Raw genomic sequence first — 21112 nt, forward strand, 5'->3', positions numbered from 1 at the left:
GAAAGGGTGAAGTGGTGAATCATGTATGTAATCTGGATCTAGTTACATGCCCTACTTCAATAATGTATAAAATTTCGATTACTAAAAAATCACTTTTGAGTTTTACATAGAATCCCAAGTTAGAGTGGTCCTGAGGGAAATAAAATGACCATAAATAATTGTCAAGAACAAATTATGACAGCTGGAATATGCAGGCTGAAATTTGGCACAGAAATTCCACGAAGGAAGTCTACCAGTGAGACGGCTCAGAGCCAGATTTGTTAACAGGGCATTGAGCCAAGACAACACAGCTATGGTCTGTTGTCTTTACAGGTCATAGCTGTGTTGGGCTAGTGTGTGGGAATGATATGGCACTGTTTCACAGCACCTTCCCAATCATGATGACTTTATTCAGATTAGATTCCCATAAGAACAACTCTGATGACTTACAAGCACTACTTTTTAGATTACAAACTTAAGAGGGCAGTGTCTGACCTGAAACAGCAGATATTTCCCTGCATCGCTCCAACTAGAATCAACAGGAGTTTAACATATTATCGCCCAGGCACTGATCTGAGAATGTAAGCTCTACTCCATCTAAATAAAATTTTGATAGTTAAGATAGTTATTTATCAGAAATGAAAATACACTTTACAAAGTAAACTGAATTACTGAGAGAGCTGATGATGCCAGTCCACAGCTGATATTTTGAATTAAAAGTTTATTAAAACTGTTGCTATAGCAGCATGTACTTCATGGCTTAAATCTTGCCAACAAAGCAAGATTCAGGCAAATTAGCCTCTCTCTGTAGAGATCATAATGGTGGTAATAAAGCTAGTTGACATTTTCTAAAATTGGAGATTTTGCAAATTTCCATCAAAATCTAAAAGGGGGGGAAATGAAAATTTATGCAAAGATTCCATCCCATTTCTGATCAGCTCTAGTAATAATACATTTTTAGTTTTTTATAATCTTGGCACCAAAGTCATGGACCAGAACCTCATTGGGCTAGGCACTGTACAAACAGAATGAAAAGCTGGTTCATGACCCAAGAAGCTGAGGGCAAAGGCTGCGCCTGCAACATGTGCATCGCTTTTGAGTGCTCCTAATTATGATTATAGATAAGGATAACACTGATTTGGCGTTTATGGTACATGTGGGATGATTACTTAAAACGTCTACATAAAAATCTTATTTTAAAATATTGCTCATTTCACTAATTTAAAAAAACATGAAGCAAGTCAGTAAAAGTGACTGCAGCAACTTCCAGTAAATGATGGATATTTAATCCTATTAGGCACAAGCTAAGTAATTGTTAATTGGATCTATAGAGACCATACAGACATTGACCAATTCAAACCAGGAACACTCAACATTACTTCCCAACAGAAGCAATGTTTGTTTGCATTCAACAACTAAAGAACTGACCATTTTAATTTAGTCAGGTTTCTTTAAATTCTTTTTTATTTGATATTTGAGATAAGGCTTCCTATAAATATAGTACCAGCTTTCTTTGTGAGTATCAATCAGAAAGAACTCCACTTTTCAGGGACTTTGCAATACAGCAGTGGTAAGTTTGATTCTAAATGGAAACCTCCCATTTGTAGTACTTTCCCTTGTTTTTTATTCTATAGAATCTTAGAACAAGTGATTTTTATGGTGTAAAAACTGTTAAGCAGAAACTAAAGCTTCAGTATTTACATCTTATTTCCCAGCCTGGGGATGTGATGACACAGGGGATTTCATTTGTCTGAGTACAAATCATCACTTTGGTAAAGCTTCAGAATTGTGTGTGACCCCCGCTGATCCATGTACCTGCTTCAAAGCAGTTATAAGAGGAAGGAACATTATGGCTGGAATCTTTATTGCCCAGTTTTCTGATGTGCACTCTCCTTCTATTACAGACTAAAGAAGTGAACTATGAAGTTCTACAACTGCATGTTGTTGTTGTCTCTGGTACTTTGCGTTGGTGCCCAGTACTCGTTCTTTGATGCTGGATCATTCCTAGCGGAAGCTATTCAAGGTGTGCTTTTTACTCACTGTATGTTCTTCATCAAAACAGTCCTCAAAAATAATGTTCAGGCAGCATGGTGTAGATCTTAATACAATAAATTAATTAATAAAAACCCAGCGAAGCAAAGCCAAAGAAGGGAGGTTTAGAACAACTGTTGAAAAATTCTGGTGGGTAAGTAAGCGATTTACACAGTTTTTCACAAAAAGCGACATTAGAATTTTCTTCTAATCCCTTAAAAGATGCAGTTTTAGGTCCTTCATTGGGACTCCACGCACATTGCTGCCTGAACCTGAGCAAGTCAGGTGGCAGGTGTGCGCCATAGATTGTACAAAGTCCTATGGATCATAATTAGAGATTTTCAACTGACAAGATTCACTCAACATTTATCAAGATGTTAACTGCAACCTGTGCACCCAGCTGACCATGTTCTGTCTTTACCTTTTGCAATTTTCTGATGTGGATGTCAGTGGGCCTGATCAACTCTGGAAGCATATGAATGCATTGTTAACTATTGGGTACCTTTTATTTGTTTAGCTCTTGGTATTGTGAGAGGGGTATGCCAATTCCCAGAAAAGAAAAAATAAAATAAATGTTTGTTGAATAATTTCAGGAGCTTTCCTCCCTCTTCCTGAAATATTACTTGGGTCCTGATTCAGCACTATAAGAATGAACATCTTTTACAAGGTGCTAAACTTCCCCCAGTTCCCACTGTGTTGAGTTGAGGACATGCAACACCTTTCAGAACTGCATTCTTAGGTTCTGCTTGAGGAAAAACACTTAAGCATATGCTTAAATCCATCCTTGCTTAAGAAAGGATTTAAATGTATGCTTAAGTACACTTTCTGAATAGAGATACATTACTCAATCAGGTATGTATTTGAGATTTAATAGGCTTTGTCTGGATGGAGATGTGGATCAAATTATAGTGCATCACCACATCTATTGTTGTTAAGATTTATTTAGTCTCAAGAAGCAATGCAGCATAGTCTTTGGGCTTGTCTACACTTACCTCCGAGATTCAGCGTCAGTCGACCGCAGTTACGCAAACTACGCAAAAAACGTACATAACTCCCATCGACTTCTCTGCTTCTCTTCTGCGCGCCATCTTCACTGCACTGTGCCAACGGGAACCGCGTTCCCGTCGACTCAGCGCTACATCACTTGAGAAGGTGGTCTTAGTACGTCGATTTCTGGATCGACTGAGCGGATCTTCACTGACCGCTCAGTCGATCCAGAGAAATCGATCTGACGGCGGCGAATTTGCCACCCTCAGTGAAGACGTAGCCTTTGATTCCAATTATTGTCTTCTATCTGTCATTGTACTTTTTAAACTCAAATATGTTTGTTTTACTTTTAGCCTACTACTCCACTATTTCTCCCTTTTGCTGTAAGAAGTATTGGGCTGGGTTTTTTTAAATTATAGTGGTTAGAGGTTCACATCCACAAAAATCAGATTTCATGTTCTCACATTGTACATTCCTAGCATAAACAACTAGAGTCCTCTAGCACCTTAAAGACTAACAAATTTCTGCGGGCATAAGCTTTCGTGAGCTGCAACCCTCTTCATCAGATGCTCTATACAGACTAACACGGCTACCCCTCTGGAACATTCCTAGCATAAAGATTCCAACCTACAAAAATGTCACCTGGTGTAAGTTACAGTTAATGAAATAGCATAAATGTCAGCAAATCCCTCTATCTCTAATGGGAGTCTTGAGTACCAAGTAAAGTCTGGCAATTTTTAGAGAGCAAATACTAAATTTTCCCTCCGCCCCCTCCAAAAACGAAAAACCATTTTTGAGAGCACTGAAACTATTTGCAAAGTCAGGTCAAATTTGGCAAATAGTTTTGACTAAAAAAAGAAAACTAATAATTATCATAATGAAGAATTCTGACATTTTGCTGCAGAAATATCAGTTCAAATAGACCAGAACCATTTTTTTCTGATTTTCATTTTGATGAGAAAAAACATAACAAATCAGTTTTGGGTTGAAACTAAACTATCTTTTTGGATTTCTCAGATCTTCCAGTGAACCAAAAAATCAGGTTTTTGCTCAGTGGTATAGAGGAGCCTCTCTGCCTTCTCTACAAGCACCATACTTGGAAACCACAGTGTTGAAGTGACTAGAGTGGTATTTGACTACATCAGAGGAAAGTGGGTGGAGTAACGTCAATGTTTTGTTTTAAATGTACGATATCTCTGTAATCCTTTCTTTCTCCAGGTGCTGGGGATATGCTGCATGCATACAATGATATGCAGGAGGCGAATTATAAAAACTTAGATAAATATTTCCATGCTCGTGGGAATTATGATGCTGCCCAAAGAGGGCCGGGTGGTGCGTGGGCAGCAAAAGTTATAAGGTAATGAATTCTACTTGGATTATGAGTTAAAAGTCGATAGAGACCTGTGCAATCAAATAACTATGATGTACATTGTAATTCATAAATTGCTAGTATCCTCTTTGAAGTGAGGACTTTTTTTTTAACACCTGGACTGGCTAAGTGTGACGACTGCCCATTCTTGAGTTGTAAAATGGGTTTCTGAGCTGACCTATTTAATATATACACATATCAGACCAGATAACTATGTACAGGGAGGCTGATGTTTTCACCATAGGACTTTTGAAATTTAAATAATTGCAGGACCTTCCTTTAATCTAGAACTGGTACATATCGCCCTTGCTAGTTCATCCAAAGAAACTATGATCATAGGTTTACTTGTGGCCTCCAACGGGGATTGTTTTAAAATGTTGCTGTTGCATGTGATGGTTATGATGTAAAGGCATTTATGAGGAGTAGGTAGAATTAGTGCAGGTAAGTAATGGGAAGGCTTTTTAATTCACAACTACTGCACTGCTGCTTTTCTGGGCTGACTCCTGGTATTCAGAAACAGGCAAAGATTTGTATCTGTGTTTGTGTGTGACAAGGTAGGTGAGGTAATATCTTTTCTTGGAACAACTTCTGTTTGGGGAGGTGTTTCTACGTATCCTCAGTTTTATGGGAAAGTAGGGATTAAACTGTGGGGGGAAAATGAAAAGTAAACAATTTAGTTATTCAGATTTAACTATATACTGTCTAAAATCACTTTTGTTTCCTCTTTCCAGTGATGCCAGGGAAGCTTTGCAGGGTGGCAGCAGTGGCAGAGGAGCAGAGGACTCACGTCTAGACCAAGAGGCAAATGACTGGGGCAGAAGTGGAAGAGACCCCAACCACTACAGACCAAAGGTCCTCCCCTCGAAATACTAATGCAGCCCATAGTACTTAACGATGTTTCCATTTTTCTATCAGCTGTGCAAGAGCATGATAAATAAAATCTTAAAATTTTGAAGATCTTGGTGAATTTACAAACATTTGCAGCTATATTAGAAAGGGTAAAAACATTATGACATACAAATCTTCATGATTCAGGCCAAAAGGTTACACTTAACTGCCCCGTGTTTGGAAGAAACTTCCAGATAATTTACTGATTGTCCTTTACTCCATTTCTTGCATATTTCTGTGTAGCAGCTGTCAATGGCCACTCTCAGGGCAGGCTACTGGACTATTTTGATACATTATGGTAATTCTCTTTTTTATTACTATCCCCATTTTACAGATGGGGATCTGAGACTCGGAGATGTTAATTGACTTGCCAAACTTCACAGGGGAGTCTATAGCAGAGCTAGGAATTGAATCCAGATTTCCTGTATTTAATCCAGTCTTCTAACCATAAGACCATCCTACTTGGCAGATTAGTTTGGGGACTGACCGCCACCAAATCAAGTTTCAGGTATTATGGCAAAATTAGAAATTTGTGGAGCAGAGTGGGAGGAAAGTTAATATTTTAAATGAAAAGATGAAAACAAATTTTCCATGAGACTGGGAGTCTGGGTCCATTTTAATGAGTGGTAGTATTGCTTACGTTTTAAAAGTATATAGTTATTGTTGGCAGGGAGGTAGAATCTCTGTTCCATCTGGGGTCAGGCTACACTGGCTGGATCAGAGGCACCGCTCCCATTACTGGATGAAATTTCCCACTGTTTCCAAAGAGCAGGAGCAAGACGAAAGAGCATCAGGCAGGCAGGGAAAGACTAAATTCAGGACTAGCCAATGTACATTTGGTAAAAAAAAGTTTTCGGGTTGTGCATTTCACCCAACCATTTTAACTTAAAAATAAAGGAATCTTAGAAACTCAAAATCATGCTGGCCTTAGCAGTCCTGAAGCGGAGCTCTGTGCAACCCGAAAGCTTGTACAACAGAAGTGGACATTACCAATAAGACATTACCTCACCCAGCTTGTCTCTCTACTATCTTGGAAGAAATGCAGACATAACAATACTTCAATTATCAGTCCTTGTCCCACTTTTGAACCAAAGATCAAACACATTTCCAGCATGCAGTGGGTTCTTCTTAGCATGACTCTGGTCAAATAATTTTTTTAGGCCTTTTCTCAAGTTTAATGGTAAAAGTGCATTCATAGTCAATAGGCTTTAAATCTATTACAGACAGTTTGTTGGAGGCAGATGAAGTTAATTTGTATCTGACAAATATTAACAGGATGTTGGCTTATTAGAGTTCCTCTCTCAGTCAATAGAATATATATATGTATAGCATTGTTGATTAAATCTCCGATCCAAGTCCCATTGAAGCCAGAGGGAGTCTTTCCATTGGCTTGAATGGTCTTTGGATGAGGCCTGCATGTCCTATTTTGGTAAATGTAAGGGTGACAATCAGATTTACTGCCTACTTGAGTCTGGGTTTGCAATTCAAGAGTTAAGGATTTTATTTGGATGGCTGACTATGTAAAACGTCAACCCTTTTTCTTTTGATAAATATGTACATATAATTTTCTTGTCTCTCATTCTCAGTAGCTTATCTAGGCTTAGTGGAATTTACTTACTAGCAGGATATTTTAGATATCATTTACAGAGATTAGTGAAACCCTCTACAAGTAAATTACCAGGATGTGCCATAACATGGAGAATCTGGGAGAGATCCTCCGGATCAGTCTTTCTGCATTAATCTGCCCAAGCTCTCACACTACACCTCAAATCCTTTCAGAGTAGCAGCTTGGTCCAGGTGTGGCAGGAGTGGTCATGGTGGTACTATTCCCTTTTGGCTATTCTGGGTGGTTTGATCTGGGGAACATCTTCTAGGATATGGGTCTCAACAGAGCTTCCTCAAGATCTCCAGGTTTATTTCCCTGCAGCTTTCAGGACTTGTGTGGAGCTGAAGCGCAATGCTCTCTGCCTACCTCATTGTTGCTCAAACCCTGATCCCTCACCCCACTTGAAACCTCTGGAACTCTGCAAGTTTGAACTCTCAGAGTTTCTCCTATTACACTGCCCACCCCTTCCTTTGCACAGTGTAAAATTTTACCATTCCACAACAATTTTCCAGTTTTGGTAACAGCTTCAGTCAGTTCATGCATAAACCAGAGTGGTGATATACAGGTTTGGGTTATTTTGCAATTTAAAAACTGCAGATAGGGCTTTTTAAATACGCTAAATTCTGGCCTGCGTGAAGTCAGTGGGAGTTTGCCACTTTGGAAATGTTCAGAGCTGGATGCTTAAGACATGTAGGGTCTGAAACCTATTGGTCAGGCAGGTCTGGTGGTTTCTATATTCACTTCAGTGGGTTAATGATTATGAGATCAGTTGATCTCTCCCTTCATAAATAAAACATCAGGTGGGTTGGGGTGTCCCAATCATGATTACTTTATTCAGATTAGATTTGTATAAAAACCACACTGACCATTTACAAGCACTACTTTTTAGTTTACAACCCTTACAGGACAAAGTCTAACCTGAAGCAGCAGCTATTTCCCTGCATCGCTCCAGCTAGAATCAATAGGAGTTTTACATATTATCTCCTATGCACTGATCTGAGGATGTAAACTGTATTTACTCCATCTAAATAAAATTCTGATAGTTACGGTTGTTATATATCAGAAACGAAAATACACTTTAACAAAATAAACTGAATTACTGAGAGAGCCGATGATTCTAATTCACTGGCAATATTTTGAATTAAAAGGTTTTTTTTTAACAAAAAACTGTTCCTATAACTGCATGTATCTTATGGCTTAGATCTTGCCAACCAAGCAAGATTCAGGCAAATTAACCTCTCTGTAGAGCCCATAATGGTGGTAATAAAAGCTAATTGACATTTTCTAAAATTCAAGATTTTGACAAATTTCCTTCAAAATTCAAAAGGGGGAAAATAAAAATGTCTGCAAAGATGACATCTCACTTCTGATGAGCTCTAGTAATCATATATTTATATTATTTATTTCTATTACCATAGCCTCTTGGAGCCAAAGTCATGGACCAGGACCTCATTGGGCTAGGCATTGTACAAACAGAATGAAAAGCTGGTTCATGCCCCAAGAAGCTGAGGGCAAAGGTTTCACTTGCTACCTTTGGCATCACTTTTGAGTTCTTCTAATTAAGATCATAGAAAAGGATAAAACTGATTTGGCATTTATGGTACATGCAGGATGATTATCTAAAACATCTACATAAAAATCTTATATAAAAATATTGCTCATTTCACTAATTAAAAAAAATGGAAGCAATTCAGATAAAATGACTGCCAGCAACTTCCAGTAAATGATGGACAGTTCACCATATTAGGTAATTGTTATTGCAAGACAATACAGATATTGACTGGTTCAAACCAGGAAATCTCATGAAGAATGTTCTTGTTAAGAACAGAACAATATTTGTTTGCATTCAAGAAGCAACGACTTGCCCAATTTTAATGTAGTCAGGTTTCTGTTAATTCTTTTCTATTTGCTCTTTGAGATAAGGCTTCCTATAAATATAGTATAATCCTTCCTTGTGAGAAGCCATCAGAAAGAACTCCACTTTTCAGGGACTTTGCAATACATCCGTGGTAAGTATGATTCTATACAGAAACTTCATATTTGTAGTTCTTTCCCCTGTTTTTTATTCAACAAGTGATTTTTATAAATTGTTAAGTAGAAACTAAAACTTCAGTTTTTACATCTTATTTCCCAGCCTAGTGCTGTGATGGCAGAAGGGATTTCACTTGTCTGAGTAGAAATCATCACTTTGGTAATGCTTCAGAATTATGTGGGACCCTGCTGATCCATGTACCTGCTGCAAAGCAGTTATGAGAGGAAGGAACATTGTGGCAGGAGTTTTTAAAATATTGCCCAGTTTTCTGATTCTCTTATAGAATCTTAGATTCTAAGGTCAGAAGGGACCAATATGATCATCTAATTTGACTGCCTGCACAACGTAGGCCACAGAACCTCACCCACCCACTCCTGTAATAAACCTCTAACCTATGACTGAGTTATTAAAGTCCTCAAATTATGGTTTAAAGACTGTAAGATACAGAGAATCCACCAGTAAGTGAGCCGTGCCCCATGCTACAGAGGAAGACGAAAACCCCCCAGAGCCTTTGCCAATCTGCCTTGGGGGAAAATTCCCGCCTGACCCCAAATATGGCGATCAGTTAAACCCTGAGAATGTGGGCAAGACTCACCAGCCAGACAGCCAAGAAAGAATTCTCTCTAATAACTCAGAACCCATCCCATCATATGTCCCATGACAGGCCATTGGCATATATACCGCCAATAGTCAAAGATCAGTCAATTGCCAAACTAGACTGTCCCATCATACCATCCTCTACATAAATGTATCAAGCTCAGTTTTGAAGCCAGCTAGGTTTTTTGCCCCCACTGCACCCCTTGGACAGCTATTCCAGAACTTCACTCCTCTGATGGTTAGAAACCTGCATCTAATTTCAAGTCTAAACTTTCTAATGGCCAGTTTATATCCATTAGTTCTTGTGTCCACATTGGCGTTGAACTTCAATAATTCCTCTCCCTCCCTGGTATTTATCCCTCTGATGTATTTATAGAAAGCAATCATATCTCCCCTCAACCTTCTTTTGGTTAGGCTAACCAGGCCAAGATCTTTGAGTCTTTTCTCATAAGGCAGGTTTTCCATTACGCAGATCATCCTAGTATCCTTTCTCTGCATCTGTTCCAGTTTAAATTCATCTTTCTTAAACATGGGGGACCAGAACAGCATACAATATTCCAGATGGGGGTCTCACCAGTGCCTTGTTTAATAGTACAAACACCTCTCAATTTTTCCTGGAAATACCTCATCGGATGCATCCTAGAACCGCATTAGCTTTTTTCACGGCCACATCACATTGGCGGCTCATAGTCATCCTGTGATCAACCAATATGCCCAGGTCCTTCTCCTCCTCTGTCACTTCAAACTGATGCGTCCCCAGCTTATAGCAAAAATTCTTGTTATTAGTCTCTAAATGCATGACCTTGCACTTTCCACTATTAAATGTCATCCTATTGCTATTACTCCAGTTTACAAGGTCATCCAGATCTTCCTGTATGATGTCCTGATCCTTCTCTGTATTGGCAATACCTCCCAACTTTGTGTCATCCACAAACTTTATTAGCACACACCCACTTTTTGTGACAAGGTCAGTAATAAAAAAGTTAAATAAGACTGGTCCCAAGACGATCCCTGAGGAACTCCACTAGTAGCCTCACAGTTCACCTTTCAGTATGACCCGTTGCAGTCTCCCCTTTAACCAGTTCTTGATTCACCTTTCAATTTTCATATTAATCCCCATCTTTTCCAATTTAACTAATAATTCCCCATGTGGAACCGTATCAAATGCCTTACTGATGTATACTTTCCTTCTATTACAGACGAAATAAATGAACTATGAAGATCTGCAACTGCATATTGTTGTTATCCCTGGTACTTTGTGTCAATGCCCAGAACTGGGTCTCTGATGCTGGATCATTCGTAAAGGAAGCTGTTCAAGGTATACTTTTTACTAACTATATTTTCTTCATCAAAACTCTCTTCAAAACTTACGTGCAGGCAGTATGGTGTAGATATTAATACAATTAATAAACTAATAAAAACAGCAAAACAAAGGCAAAGAAAGGAGGCCTAGAACAACTGTTGAAAAATTCTGGTGGGTAAATAAGAAATTTACAAAGTTTTTCACTAAAAGATACATTAGAATTTTCTGCTAATCCCTTAAAAGATGCAGTTTTAGGTCCCTCATTGGGACTCCAAGAACATAGCTGCCTGAACCTGAGCAAGTCAGCTGGCAGGTGTGCGCCACAGATTGTACAAAGAGTGTGGGATCATAATTAAAGAAAGATTTTCACCAGACAAGATTCATTCAACATTTCGCAAGATGTTAACTGCACCCCACTGACCATGTTCTGATTTTAGCTTTTGCAATTTCCTGACGTGGATCTCAGTGGGCCTAGTAAACTCTGGAAGCATATAATGCATTGGTAACTAATGGTCACCTTTTATTTGTTTAGTTCTTGGTATTGTGAGAGGGGTATGCCAATTCCCAGAAAAGAAAATATAAATTAAATGTTTGTTGAATAATTTCAAGAGCTTTCCTCCCCCTTCTGGAAATATTTCTATCATCAGATAACTTGGGTCTTGATTCAGCACTAGAGGAATGAACATCTGCAAGATGCTTAACTTCCCCAATTATCACTGTGTTGAGCTGAGGTCATTCAACACCTTGCAGAACTGCATTTTTAGGTTGCTGACTAAGGAAAAACACTTAGGCATATGTTTAAATCCATCTTGCTTAAGAAAGGACTTAAACATATGCTTAAATACCCTTCCTGAATAGAGACTGGGGATGTATTTGAGATGTAATAGGCTTTCTCTGGAAGGAGATGTGCATCAAATTATTGTGGCTCACCACTTCTACTGTTGTTAAGATTTATTTAGTCTCAAGAAGCAACTCAGCTTAGTCTTTGATTCCAGTTATTGTCTCCCATTTGTCATTGTACTTTTTAGACCCAAATATCCTTATGTTTCTATTTTTAGGCTGATACTCCATGATTTCTCTTTTTTCCTGTAAGAAGTGTTTGGTTTTTTTTTTTTAATGATAGTATTAGATAAAGGTTCACATCTGCCAAATCATATTTCATGTTCTCACATTGTACACTCATAGCATAATAATTCTCACCTGTTTGTCCCCATTGTCTCCAGTCTAAATCAGTTTAGAAATTGTTAGTTATATTGCTGCAAACCTCTGGAATAGACACTTCTAAGAGCACCTTAAATGGATTTAGCATCAGTTGCTTTAAGGGTGGCAGTGATTTAACTAAATTGGTTTCTAAACAGATTTAGCTATATTGATGCAAGAATTGCATGTAGGCAAAGCCCTAAAGGAGACAGAAGTTTCTAACTTGGAATCACAGCTCTACTCCATTGTCCTGGTGATCCTTACAAGAGCACTGAGAGAAACGTGAGGGTTTCTTTGCCCCTAAAGAATTTCTCAAAGATACCACAGCAGAGTTTTGTGGAGATTCCCTGATTATAAGGTTCTCCTCAAGGAGTTCCCTTTCATCTCCCTCCTCCAAAGATGTCACCTGGTGGATGTTACAGTTAATGAAATGGCTGCCAATCCCTCTATCTAATGGCAGTCTTGGGTACCAAGTAAAGTGAGGCAATTTTTGGGAGGCAAATACTAACTTTACAAAAAAAAAAAAAACATTCTCAAGGGCACTGAAACTTTTTGCAAACTCAGGTCAAATTTGGCAAATAATTTTGACTGAAAAAAGAAAACTAATAATTTTCACAATGAAGAATTCTGACATTTTGCTGGAGAAATGTCAAATCAAATAGATAAGAACCATTTTTTTCTGCTTTTCAATTTCTTGAGAAATACCATAACAAATCAGTTTTGGTTTGAAACTAAACTTTGTTTTTGGATTTCTCAGATCTTCCACTCAACCACAAATCAAGTATTTGCTCAGCGGTATAGAAGAGCCCTTCTGCCTTCTCTAGAAGCGCTATACTTGTAAGACGCAGTGTTGAAGTGACTAGAGTTGTGTTTGACAACATCAGAGGAATGTGGGTGGAGTAACGTCAATGTTTTGTTTTAAATGTACAATATCTCTGTAATCCTTTCTCTCTTCTCCAGGTGCTGGGGATATGCTGCATGCATACAATGATATGCGGGAGGCGAATTATAAAAATTCAGATAAATATTTCCATGCTCGTGGGAATTATGATGCTGCCCAAAGAGGGCCGGGTGGTGCGTGGGCAGCAAAAGTTATAAGGTAATGGATTCTACTTGGATTATGAGTTAAAAGTCGATAGAGACCTGTGCAATTAAATAACTATGATGTACATTGTAATTCATAAATTGCTAGTATCCTCTTTGAAGTGAGGACTTTTTTTTTAACACCTGAACTGGCTAAGTGTGACGACTGCCCATTCTTGAGTTGTAAAATGGGTTTCTGAGCTGACCTATTTAATATATACACATATCAGACCAGATAACTATGTACAGGGAGGCTGATGTTTTCACCATAGGACTTTTGAAATTTAAATAATTGCAGGACCTTCCTTTAATCTAGAACTGGTACATATCGCCCTTGCTAGTTCATCCAAAGAAACTATGATCATAGGTTCACTTGTGGCCTCCAATGAGGATTGTATTAAAATGTTGCTGTTGCATGTGATGGTTATGATGTAAAGGAGTTTATGAGGAGTAGGTAGAATTAGTGCAGGCAAGTAATGGGAAGACTTTTTAATTCACAACTACTGCACTGCTGCTTTTCTGGGCTGACTCCTGGTATTCAGAAACAGGCAAAGATTTGTATTTGTGTTTGTGTGTGACAAGGTAGGTGAGGTAATATCTTTTCTTGGAACAACTTCTGTTTGGGGAGGTGTTTTTACGTGTCCTCAGTTTTACGGGAAAGTTGGGATTAAACTGTGGGTGAAAAAATGAAAAATAAACAATTTAGTTATTGAGATTTAACTATATACTGTCTAAAATCACCTTTGTTTCCTCTTTCCAGTGATTCCAGGGAAGCTTTGCAGGGTGGCAGCAGTGGCAGAGGAACAGAGGATTCACGTTTAGACCAAGAGGCAAATGACTGGGGCAGAAATGGAGGAGACCCCAACCGCTATAGACCAGAGGGCCTCCCCTCGAAATACTAATGCAGCGTGTAGTACTTTACAATGGTTCAATTTTTCTACCAGCTCTGTGAGACCATAATAAATAAAATCTTAAAATTTTGAAGCTGTCAGAGAACTAACAAACATCCCCAGCTACATTAAAAAGGATTAAAAACATTATGGCATACAAATATTCATGATTCAGGGCAAAACGTTACACTTAACTGGCCCATGTTTGGAAGAAACTTCCAGATAATTTAATGATTGTCCTTCACTCCATTTCTTGCATATTCCTGTGAAGCAGCTGGCACTGACCACTCTCAGGGACAGGTTACTGCACTATTTTGATCTGTTATGGTAATTCTCTTATTTATTATTATCCTCACTTTACCGACAGGCATCTGAGGCTCAGAGATGTTAATTGGCATCCCAAACTTCGCAGGGGAGTCTATAGCAGAGCTAGGAATTGAATCCAGATTTCATGAATTCAGTCCAGTCCTCTAACCATAAGACCATCCTACCTAGCAAATTCGTTTGGGGATAAAAAACCACCAAATCATGTCTCAGGTATCATGGCAAAAATAGAAATTTGTGGAGCAGGGTGGGAGGAAAGTTAATATTTTAAATGAAAAGATTAAAACAAATTTTCCATGGGACTGGGAGTCTGGATCCATTTTAATGAGCGGTAATATTTCAAAAGTATATAGTTATTGTTGTCAGGTAGGTAGAATCTCTGTTCAATCTATAGTCAGGCTACAAAGGCTGGATCAGACACACTGCTTCCATTACTGGATGAAATTTTCCATTGTTGCCTAATAGAAGGAGCTCGTGAGAAGAGCATCAGACAGGCAGGGAAAACGAAATTCAGGACTGGCCAATGTACATTGTTAAAAACTTGGAAACATTCTGGTGTTTAACAGGTTCAATGTTCATAACTTGAAGTCAAAAAGAAATAAAAGGAAAGGACAAGCACACAACCAAATCAAAATGCTTCCCAGTCTTTGGGTAGTTCCCAAGCAGCTGACAGCAATTTCATTAGTTTTCTGGTGGCATTTTTAACCCAAACATCTTAACTTAAAAACAAAGGAATCTTAGAAACTCAAAATCATGTTGGCCTTAGCAGTCCTGAAGAAGAACTCTGTGCAACCCAAAAGCTTCTCTCTCCAACTGAAATGGATTCAAAAATAGACATTACCTCACCCACATTGTCTCTCTACTATGCTGGGAGTAAGGCAGCTACAACACCACTTCAATTATCTGTCCTTGTCCCACTCTTGAACCAAAAAAGAAACAAATTTCCAGCATGCAGTGGGTTCTTAGCATGACTCTGGTCAAATAATTTTTTAGGCCTTTCCTCAAGTTTTAGGGTAAAAGTGCATTCATAGTCAATAGGATTTAAATCATTACAGACAAGTTGTTGGAGGCAGACAAAGTCAGTTGGTATCTGACAAATATTAATTGGATTTTAGGCTTATTAGAGTTCCTCTCACAGTTGAGAGAATATATATATTTATAGCCTTGTTGATTAAATCTCTGATCCAAGTCCCATTAAAGCCAGAGGGAGTCTTTCCATTGGCTTCAATAGTCTGTGGATCAGGCCTGCATGTCCTATTTTGGTAAATGTAAGGGTGACACACAGATTTACTGCCTACTTGAGTGTGGGGCTTGTAATTCATGAGTTAAGGATTTTATTTGGATGGCTGGCTATGAAAAACTTCAACCCCTTTTCTTTTGATAAATATGTACATATTTTCTCTTTTCTCTAATTCTCAGTATCTTATCTAGGCTTAGTGGAATTTACTTACTAGCAGGATATTTTAGATCTCATTTATAGAGGTTATTGAAACCCTCTACAAGTCAATTACCAGGATGTGCCATAACATGGAGAATCTGGAAGAGAGCCTCCGGATCAGTCTTTCTGCATTAATCTGCCCAAGCTCTCACACTGTGCCCTCAAATCCTTTCAGAGTAGCGGCTTGGTCCAGGTGTGGCAGGAGTGGTCATGGTGGTACTATTCCCTTTTGACTGTCCTGGGTGATTTGATCTGGGGAACATCCTCTAGGATATGGGTGTCAACACAGCTTCCTCAAGATCTCCAGGTTTATTTCCCTGCAGCTTTCAGGATTCGTGCAGAGCTGAAGAGCAAAGCTCTCTACCTACCTCATTGTTGCTCAAACCCTGATCCCTCACCCCACTTGAAACCTTTGGAACTCTGCACGTTTGAACTCACAGAGTTTCTCCTAGTACACTGCCCACCCCTTCCTTTGCATAGTGTAAAAATTTACTGTTCCACAACAATTTTCCATTTCTGGAAACCACTAGAGTCTGTTCATGTATAAACTAGAGTGATGGTATATAGGTTTGGTTTTTTTGCAGTTTAGGAACTGAAAACAGTGAATTTTGAGTGAAAATTGAGTGAAATTCAAATGGCTATAGGTGAAATTCTGGCCTGAATGAAGTCAGTGGGAGTTTGCCACTTTGGAAATGTTCAGAGCTGGATGCTTGGGACTTGTTGGGTCTGAAACCTATTGGTCAGGAAGGTCTGGTGGTTTCTATATTTACTTCAAGAGCTTAATGATTTTGAGATCAATTGATCTCTCCCTACATACATCTCAATAAAACATTAGGTGGGTTGGGTGTCTCTGAGGGAGACAGGGCTGCAGGTGGTACTGTGCAGTGACTGAGGTGCTGTTTTTCTGTCTGTGGCAGGCAGGGCTGGAGGGGTTGCTGTGCGGAAGCTAAGGCACTGTCTGTCTGTCTCTTTGGCTGGCTTCTGTACAGGGTTGTTGGTGCCAGTTCCAACTGCTCAGTGGAGAGTTCTGGGTCATTGTCCCAGGTGGGGCCCCTGCTGCTGGAGCCATCTGTTCAGGTGGCCTGCAGATAAGAGGCCTGAGCAGCAAGGTCAGGTGGGGCCGATGCAGAAGCCACACCCATCCCCCTAGTGGGATGAGGGGTGCAGGGAGTGGGCCATGCCCCTGCCTTGTTGGGGGGATGGGTGGAGCCTGGGGTACCATTTCAGATTTTGGGGGTGGAAAGCCACTTTAACCGGGTTTCCAGGGGCTACTTAGGCACCTGAAAACTCTAGGGGTTTTTTTTTTTTTGCACATAATAACTTAGTAATTAGCTGACAGCAGCACTGTCCCTAATGCCTGTATAAAGCAAGAAACTATATAACAAACCCCAATCAGAGCCAAATTTTAAATTTAGTTGTAAATTTAGAACAACCAGGAGATAACAAGTAAAACATTCCCAATCCCCAGTCTTGAGGTATCAGTTTTGGAGACTTAACACAAGTATCAGAAACAGAGGTTTTCATTTCGCAGTTTTTCTGAAGCACTGTTCAAAATCTTGACTATTCTTTCCAAAACCAAGAACCGCAATGGACAAGAATAGCTCTTTAGTCTTCCCAGCCAGCCCTTTGCATTGCTAGCTGATGGGCTCTCAGCTCTCTGAACTGAGTGTTTCCACTACAGTGCTATATCTTGCATGCAGTTTTCGGAGGGCGTCACGGTCCTCTTTCCCCCCTCCCCTCACTGGCCTATTCTTTGCTCAGCAAATAAGAATGCAGAGTGTATCTGGCAGACCCAACAGCGGGGCTGGGTGTCTCTGCAGCACTTTTTCATTTCTGAAACAAACACACTCAGGAAGTGGTGGGAGGAGGGACGCTCTCAATCTCTGTGCTTAGGTCCGAAGCCTCTTGCTGCAGATATCATCATGCTCTGCCTCTCACCTTCACATGTCGACATGTTAAAAAGGCAGGAGCAAGCCCCTGGTGACCCCAAGGCTGCTCAGGCAGGGGAGGGGTCTGCTGCCCCAGGCACATTCAGGGGATAATCATCCTCCCAAACAGTCCACCTTTGGAAATTTCAGGCTGCAAGAGCAGTGTTGAAGAATGACCACCTGGAATCTTTCCCTGCTGTGAAGAATCAAGCAGGGGCTGTCACACCATAAAGAGTGTTTAAATTACACTTAAAGCTTTCCCATTTTTTCCCCCAGCTCTAATTTTTTAGTGAATGACAGTACCAGCCAGTGTGGCCATTTATTCTGCCATTTAATCCCACTTATCTGCAGGGCCCCCACATGGGGGGGAGAAGGGTACACTTTACTGGGGCCCGGAGGCCCTGGGGGGCCCGGGCCAGGCTGCAACCCCCATTACCATGAGGAATACATTTTTCATGGCTCATGAGGTTGTATGTATGGATGAGGGATTGTGGTATGTGTGTGGAAAGGGGCCCATGTTACAAGTTTGTACTGGACCTGAAAAAATTATGCTAGGGCCCTGCTTGTCTGTAAGAGTCTTTCCTTTGCCTACAGTGGGCTTTGGGTCAAGTTACAAGATAGGTCCATATACGCTACAATTACACACAAATGCTGATTCCTCTGTGAATGTCTTGGTCTTACCAAATCTCTGCAGGGTTGCACTTTTCTAGGATCTTTTACCAGAATACATCTTGAGTTGCTGGTCCTTTATATGTGCAGATACAAGCAACTGCTGCCTGCAAGCAGCCATTTTGTAGCTGTGTGTCTGCTGTGCAGTATGATCTTTTCTTCCAACAGGTAGGTAATCTTTGCTCCTGTTGTACGTACTTAGTCTTTAATATTGTTGAGGTTGGCAGAGTCTCACAAACTTGAGTACCATCCCTGAATTTCATTGAAAGGATGTTTACTCTCTCACATCCTTACAGCAACCCACAAGAAACCTCCTTCCAACTTAATCCTTTGTATTTATCACAGCTATTTATAGAGAACCTTGAGTGAATATAAACCCAAACCAGTCTAAACAATTTGTAAGATTTAGCTACCAAAATTTGTTCGTTATAGATCCATGCTACTAACATCCATCATTTAATTATACTCTAGCTAGTGATTCTTTTTAAAGTACGTGTTAATTAAAAAAAAATTTGTTTAAATAAATATATTGAGCTACTTTTGGGCTAGTTTTTAAGTGACTTTGGACTATTGATGCAGGAGAAATCTGGCAAGCCCATAATCTAAAATGTGAAGTTTGTACAGTCGTGTTCATTTTGCTGATTTTTTCCCAGCCTGTTCCCATAAATCCTATAATCCACCATCTCATGGCACTTGTCACTTCAGTGGGAAGTTTATTAGCTCAAGGTGCCAGTTCCTGAATTGAAACAGTCCCACATCTACACACACACGGCTGGAAGTTGGAAGAATTCTGCTTTTCAGATGTGGTTTTCTGTCTGCTCTGATAAGTATTTTTTTAAAAACTGTGTGTGTCATTATTTGGCCTCTTAATTCACCAAATCAGTGTAAGAAGCAGCAATAATTTCCAAGCCTTCCTTGTAAGTGAAAAAAAAGAGAAGGAAATAAAGTCAAATAACTCTGTTTTATTTTTGCTTCATAATGGTTTCATATGTTTTTGTTTCATTTATTGAACAAATATTCACTGCCTCATTGAAAGGCATTGCAGTATTGGCTTTGAAAAATATTTAATTTAATGCAAATATAGAAATAAAATCTACAATATTCTTAGTATATTATTGTGTTTTTTGCTTAAAAGTTGATTTTTAAATTTTTTTTCCAGTGTACAATGGCACCTATACCACCACCACCAGAGGAACATTTAATAATTTTTTTTAAATAAAGGCCCCGGCAATGAAAATTGTGACAATGAAGAAGCAGCCTTGAAAATGAACTTGTTTAAATGCTTCCTCAAGGAAAACTGTCCTGAAATCAACACAGAAAAACAGACTGAATAGTGATCCTTGTGCCAGTCGTCAGTCTGCCGTAGCTGACAATCACCAGCATATAGAAACACTCTTAATGGATTACACATTCTGTGCAAGACAGGGTATTGCTTTTCGGGGGCCATGACTCTAGTACTAAAAGAAATTTCTTTGAAATTCTAGAGCTGGTTGCTTCCACTGAGTCCAACCTTTTGAATCAACTAAGAAGCAGGTATGGACATTATACCTCTCACCTGTACCAGAATGATGTAATACATTCTGCTGCAGAAGGACTGAGAGAAAGCATTGTTGAAGCGGTCAGACAAGCCAAGTATTTTTCTGTCCTTGCTGATGATACTAAAGACACATCAAAAAAAGAACAGCTGTGTCTCTGTAGCCGCAAGGTGTGGCCTCCCTCCGAGATTGACAAGGAGGGAGAGCCAAACCGGAACCCGGGAGCACAACAGCTGACCGGAAGCAGGTTGGCGGGGCTAGGCCTATAAAAGCCAGGCCTGCCCCCTCAGTCAGAGCCCAGCGGCTGAGGGAGAAGGATGCCTCTCCCTTGGTCCCTGAGCCTATGGCTGGCCCCAACTGCTGCATGGAGGATAGGCTGTCAGAGCTACCCATGGTGTGGGGCCCTGAGGATCTGGAGGAGCTGCCTGAACCGGACGAGCCGGAGGAGACCCCCGGATCCTATGACCCAGAGGAGAGGCTGCCTATTGCCTAGGGCCCTGAGGACCTGGAAGAGCTACCCGAGCTGCCAACCCCCGGTGAGCCAGAAGGGACACACTGCCCCTGGGACCTAGAGGACCTGCTCTCCGCAGATGACTCCAAACAGTTCTTGGACCTGCCGTCAAGCGATGAGGAACCGGGGTATGGCTCAGGAGACCAGGTTCTCTATGGAGAGGGTAGGAGGAAGTAGCCCAGGGAAGCCGACTACAGTCCGGCTGAGCTTGCGCTTGGTCCGAGTCAGCATGTTTTGGCCGGAGCCCTGCTGACCCGGTGACGGGACACCCCATCACTGACAGAGCCCTGGGCTGGGATGCAGTGGAGACGGGTGGGCCTGCGTCCCCCTTCCTACCCCGACCTGTTGAGAGCCAGAGCCTGTCCCTTGTTGCCTGCCACACCCTGCCGAAGGGCCAGAGACTCTTCTTCCCCACTGCCAGCCTGCCCTGCCAGAGGGCTAGGCCATAGACTATTTACTCACCCTGCCAAGGGCTCGAGACCATGTTTGCCACTGCCGGCAGTGGATTTGGCAGCGCGGTACGGCTTGTGTACCACCCAGCCTTCTTCGAAGTACCACCGGTGGTATGCGTACCACCGGTTGAGAACCGCTGCTCTAGAGTCTCCTTTTACACTACCCTCAAACAGGAATCATTCAGGAGAGAGCAAAGGGCTGCTTCCACATGGAAAATCTAAATGCTGAATCTGTTTAAAAAATGATTATTGAAGAACTACAGCATTTGAAGCTTGATATTAATTACATT

General features: G+C 40.4%; 2 protein-coding genes across 2 annotated transcripts; both read left to right on the top strand.

Moving 5' to 3' along the window:
- The first annotated feature begins 1899 nt into the window (after window positions 1–1899).
- LOC137147986 (serum amyloid A protein-like) lies at window positions 1900–5280 on the top strand. The gene is made up of 3 exons (XM_067540397.1): window positions 1900–2002; window positions 4216–4354; window positions 5098–5280. Exons 1-3 carry the CDS (start codon window positions 1900–1902, stop codon window positions 5237–5239), a joined length of 384 nt encoding a protein of 127 aa, XP_067396498.1. The 3' UTR covers window positions 5240–5280.
- A 4878-nt stretch (window positions 5281–10158) lies between these two features.
- LOC137147987 (serum amyloid A protein-like) lies at window positions 10159–14025 on the top strand. The gene is made up of 3 exons (XM_067540398.1): window positions 10159–10807; window positions 12953–13091; window positions 13836–14025. Exons 1-3 carry the CDS (start codon window positions 10705–10707, stop codon window positions 13975–13977), a joined length of 384 nt encoding a protein of 127 aa, XP_067396499.1. The 5' UTR covers window positions 10159–10704; the 3' UTR covers window positions 13978–14025.
- Window positions 14026–21112: the final 7087 nt, after the last annotated feature.

Source organism: Emydura macquarii, unplaced genomic scaffold (genome assembly GCF_026122565.2).
Source record: "Emydura macquarii macquarii isolate MOO-44397 ecotype Brisbane River unplaced genomic scaffold, CSIRO-AGI_Emac_v2 contig_587, whole genome shotgun sequence".
Lineage (NCBI taxonomy): Eukaryota > Metazoa > Chordata > Testudines > Chelidae > Emydura > Emydura macquarii.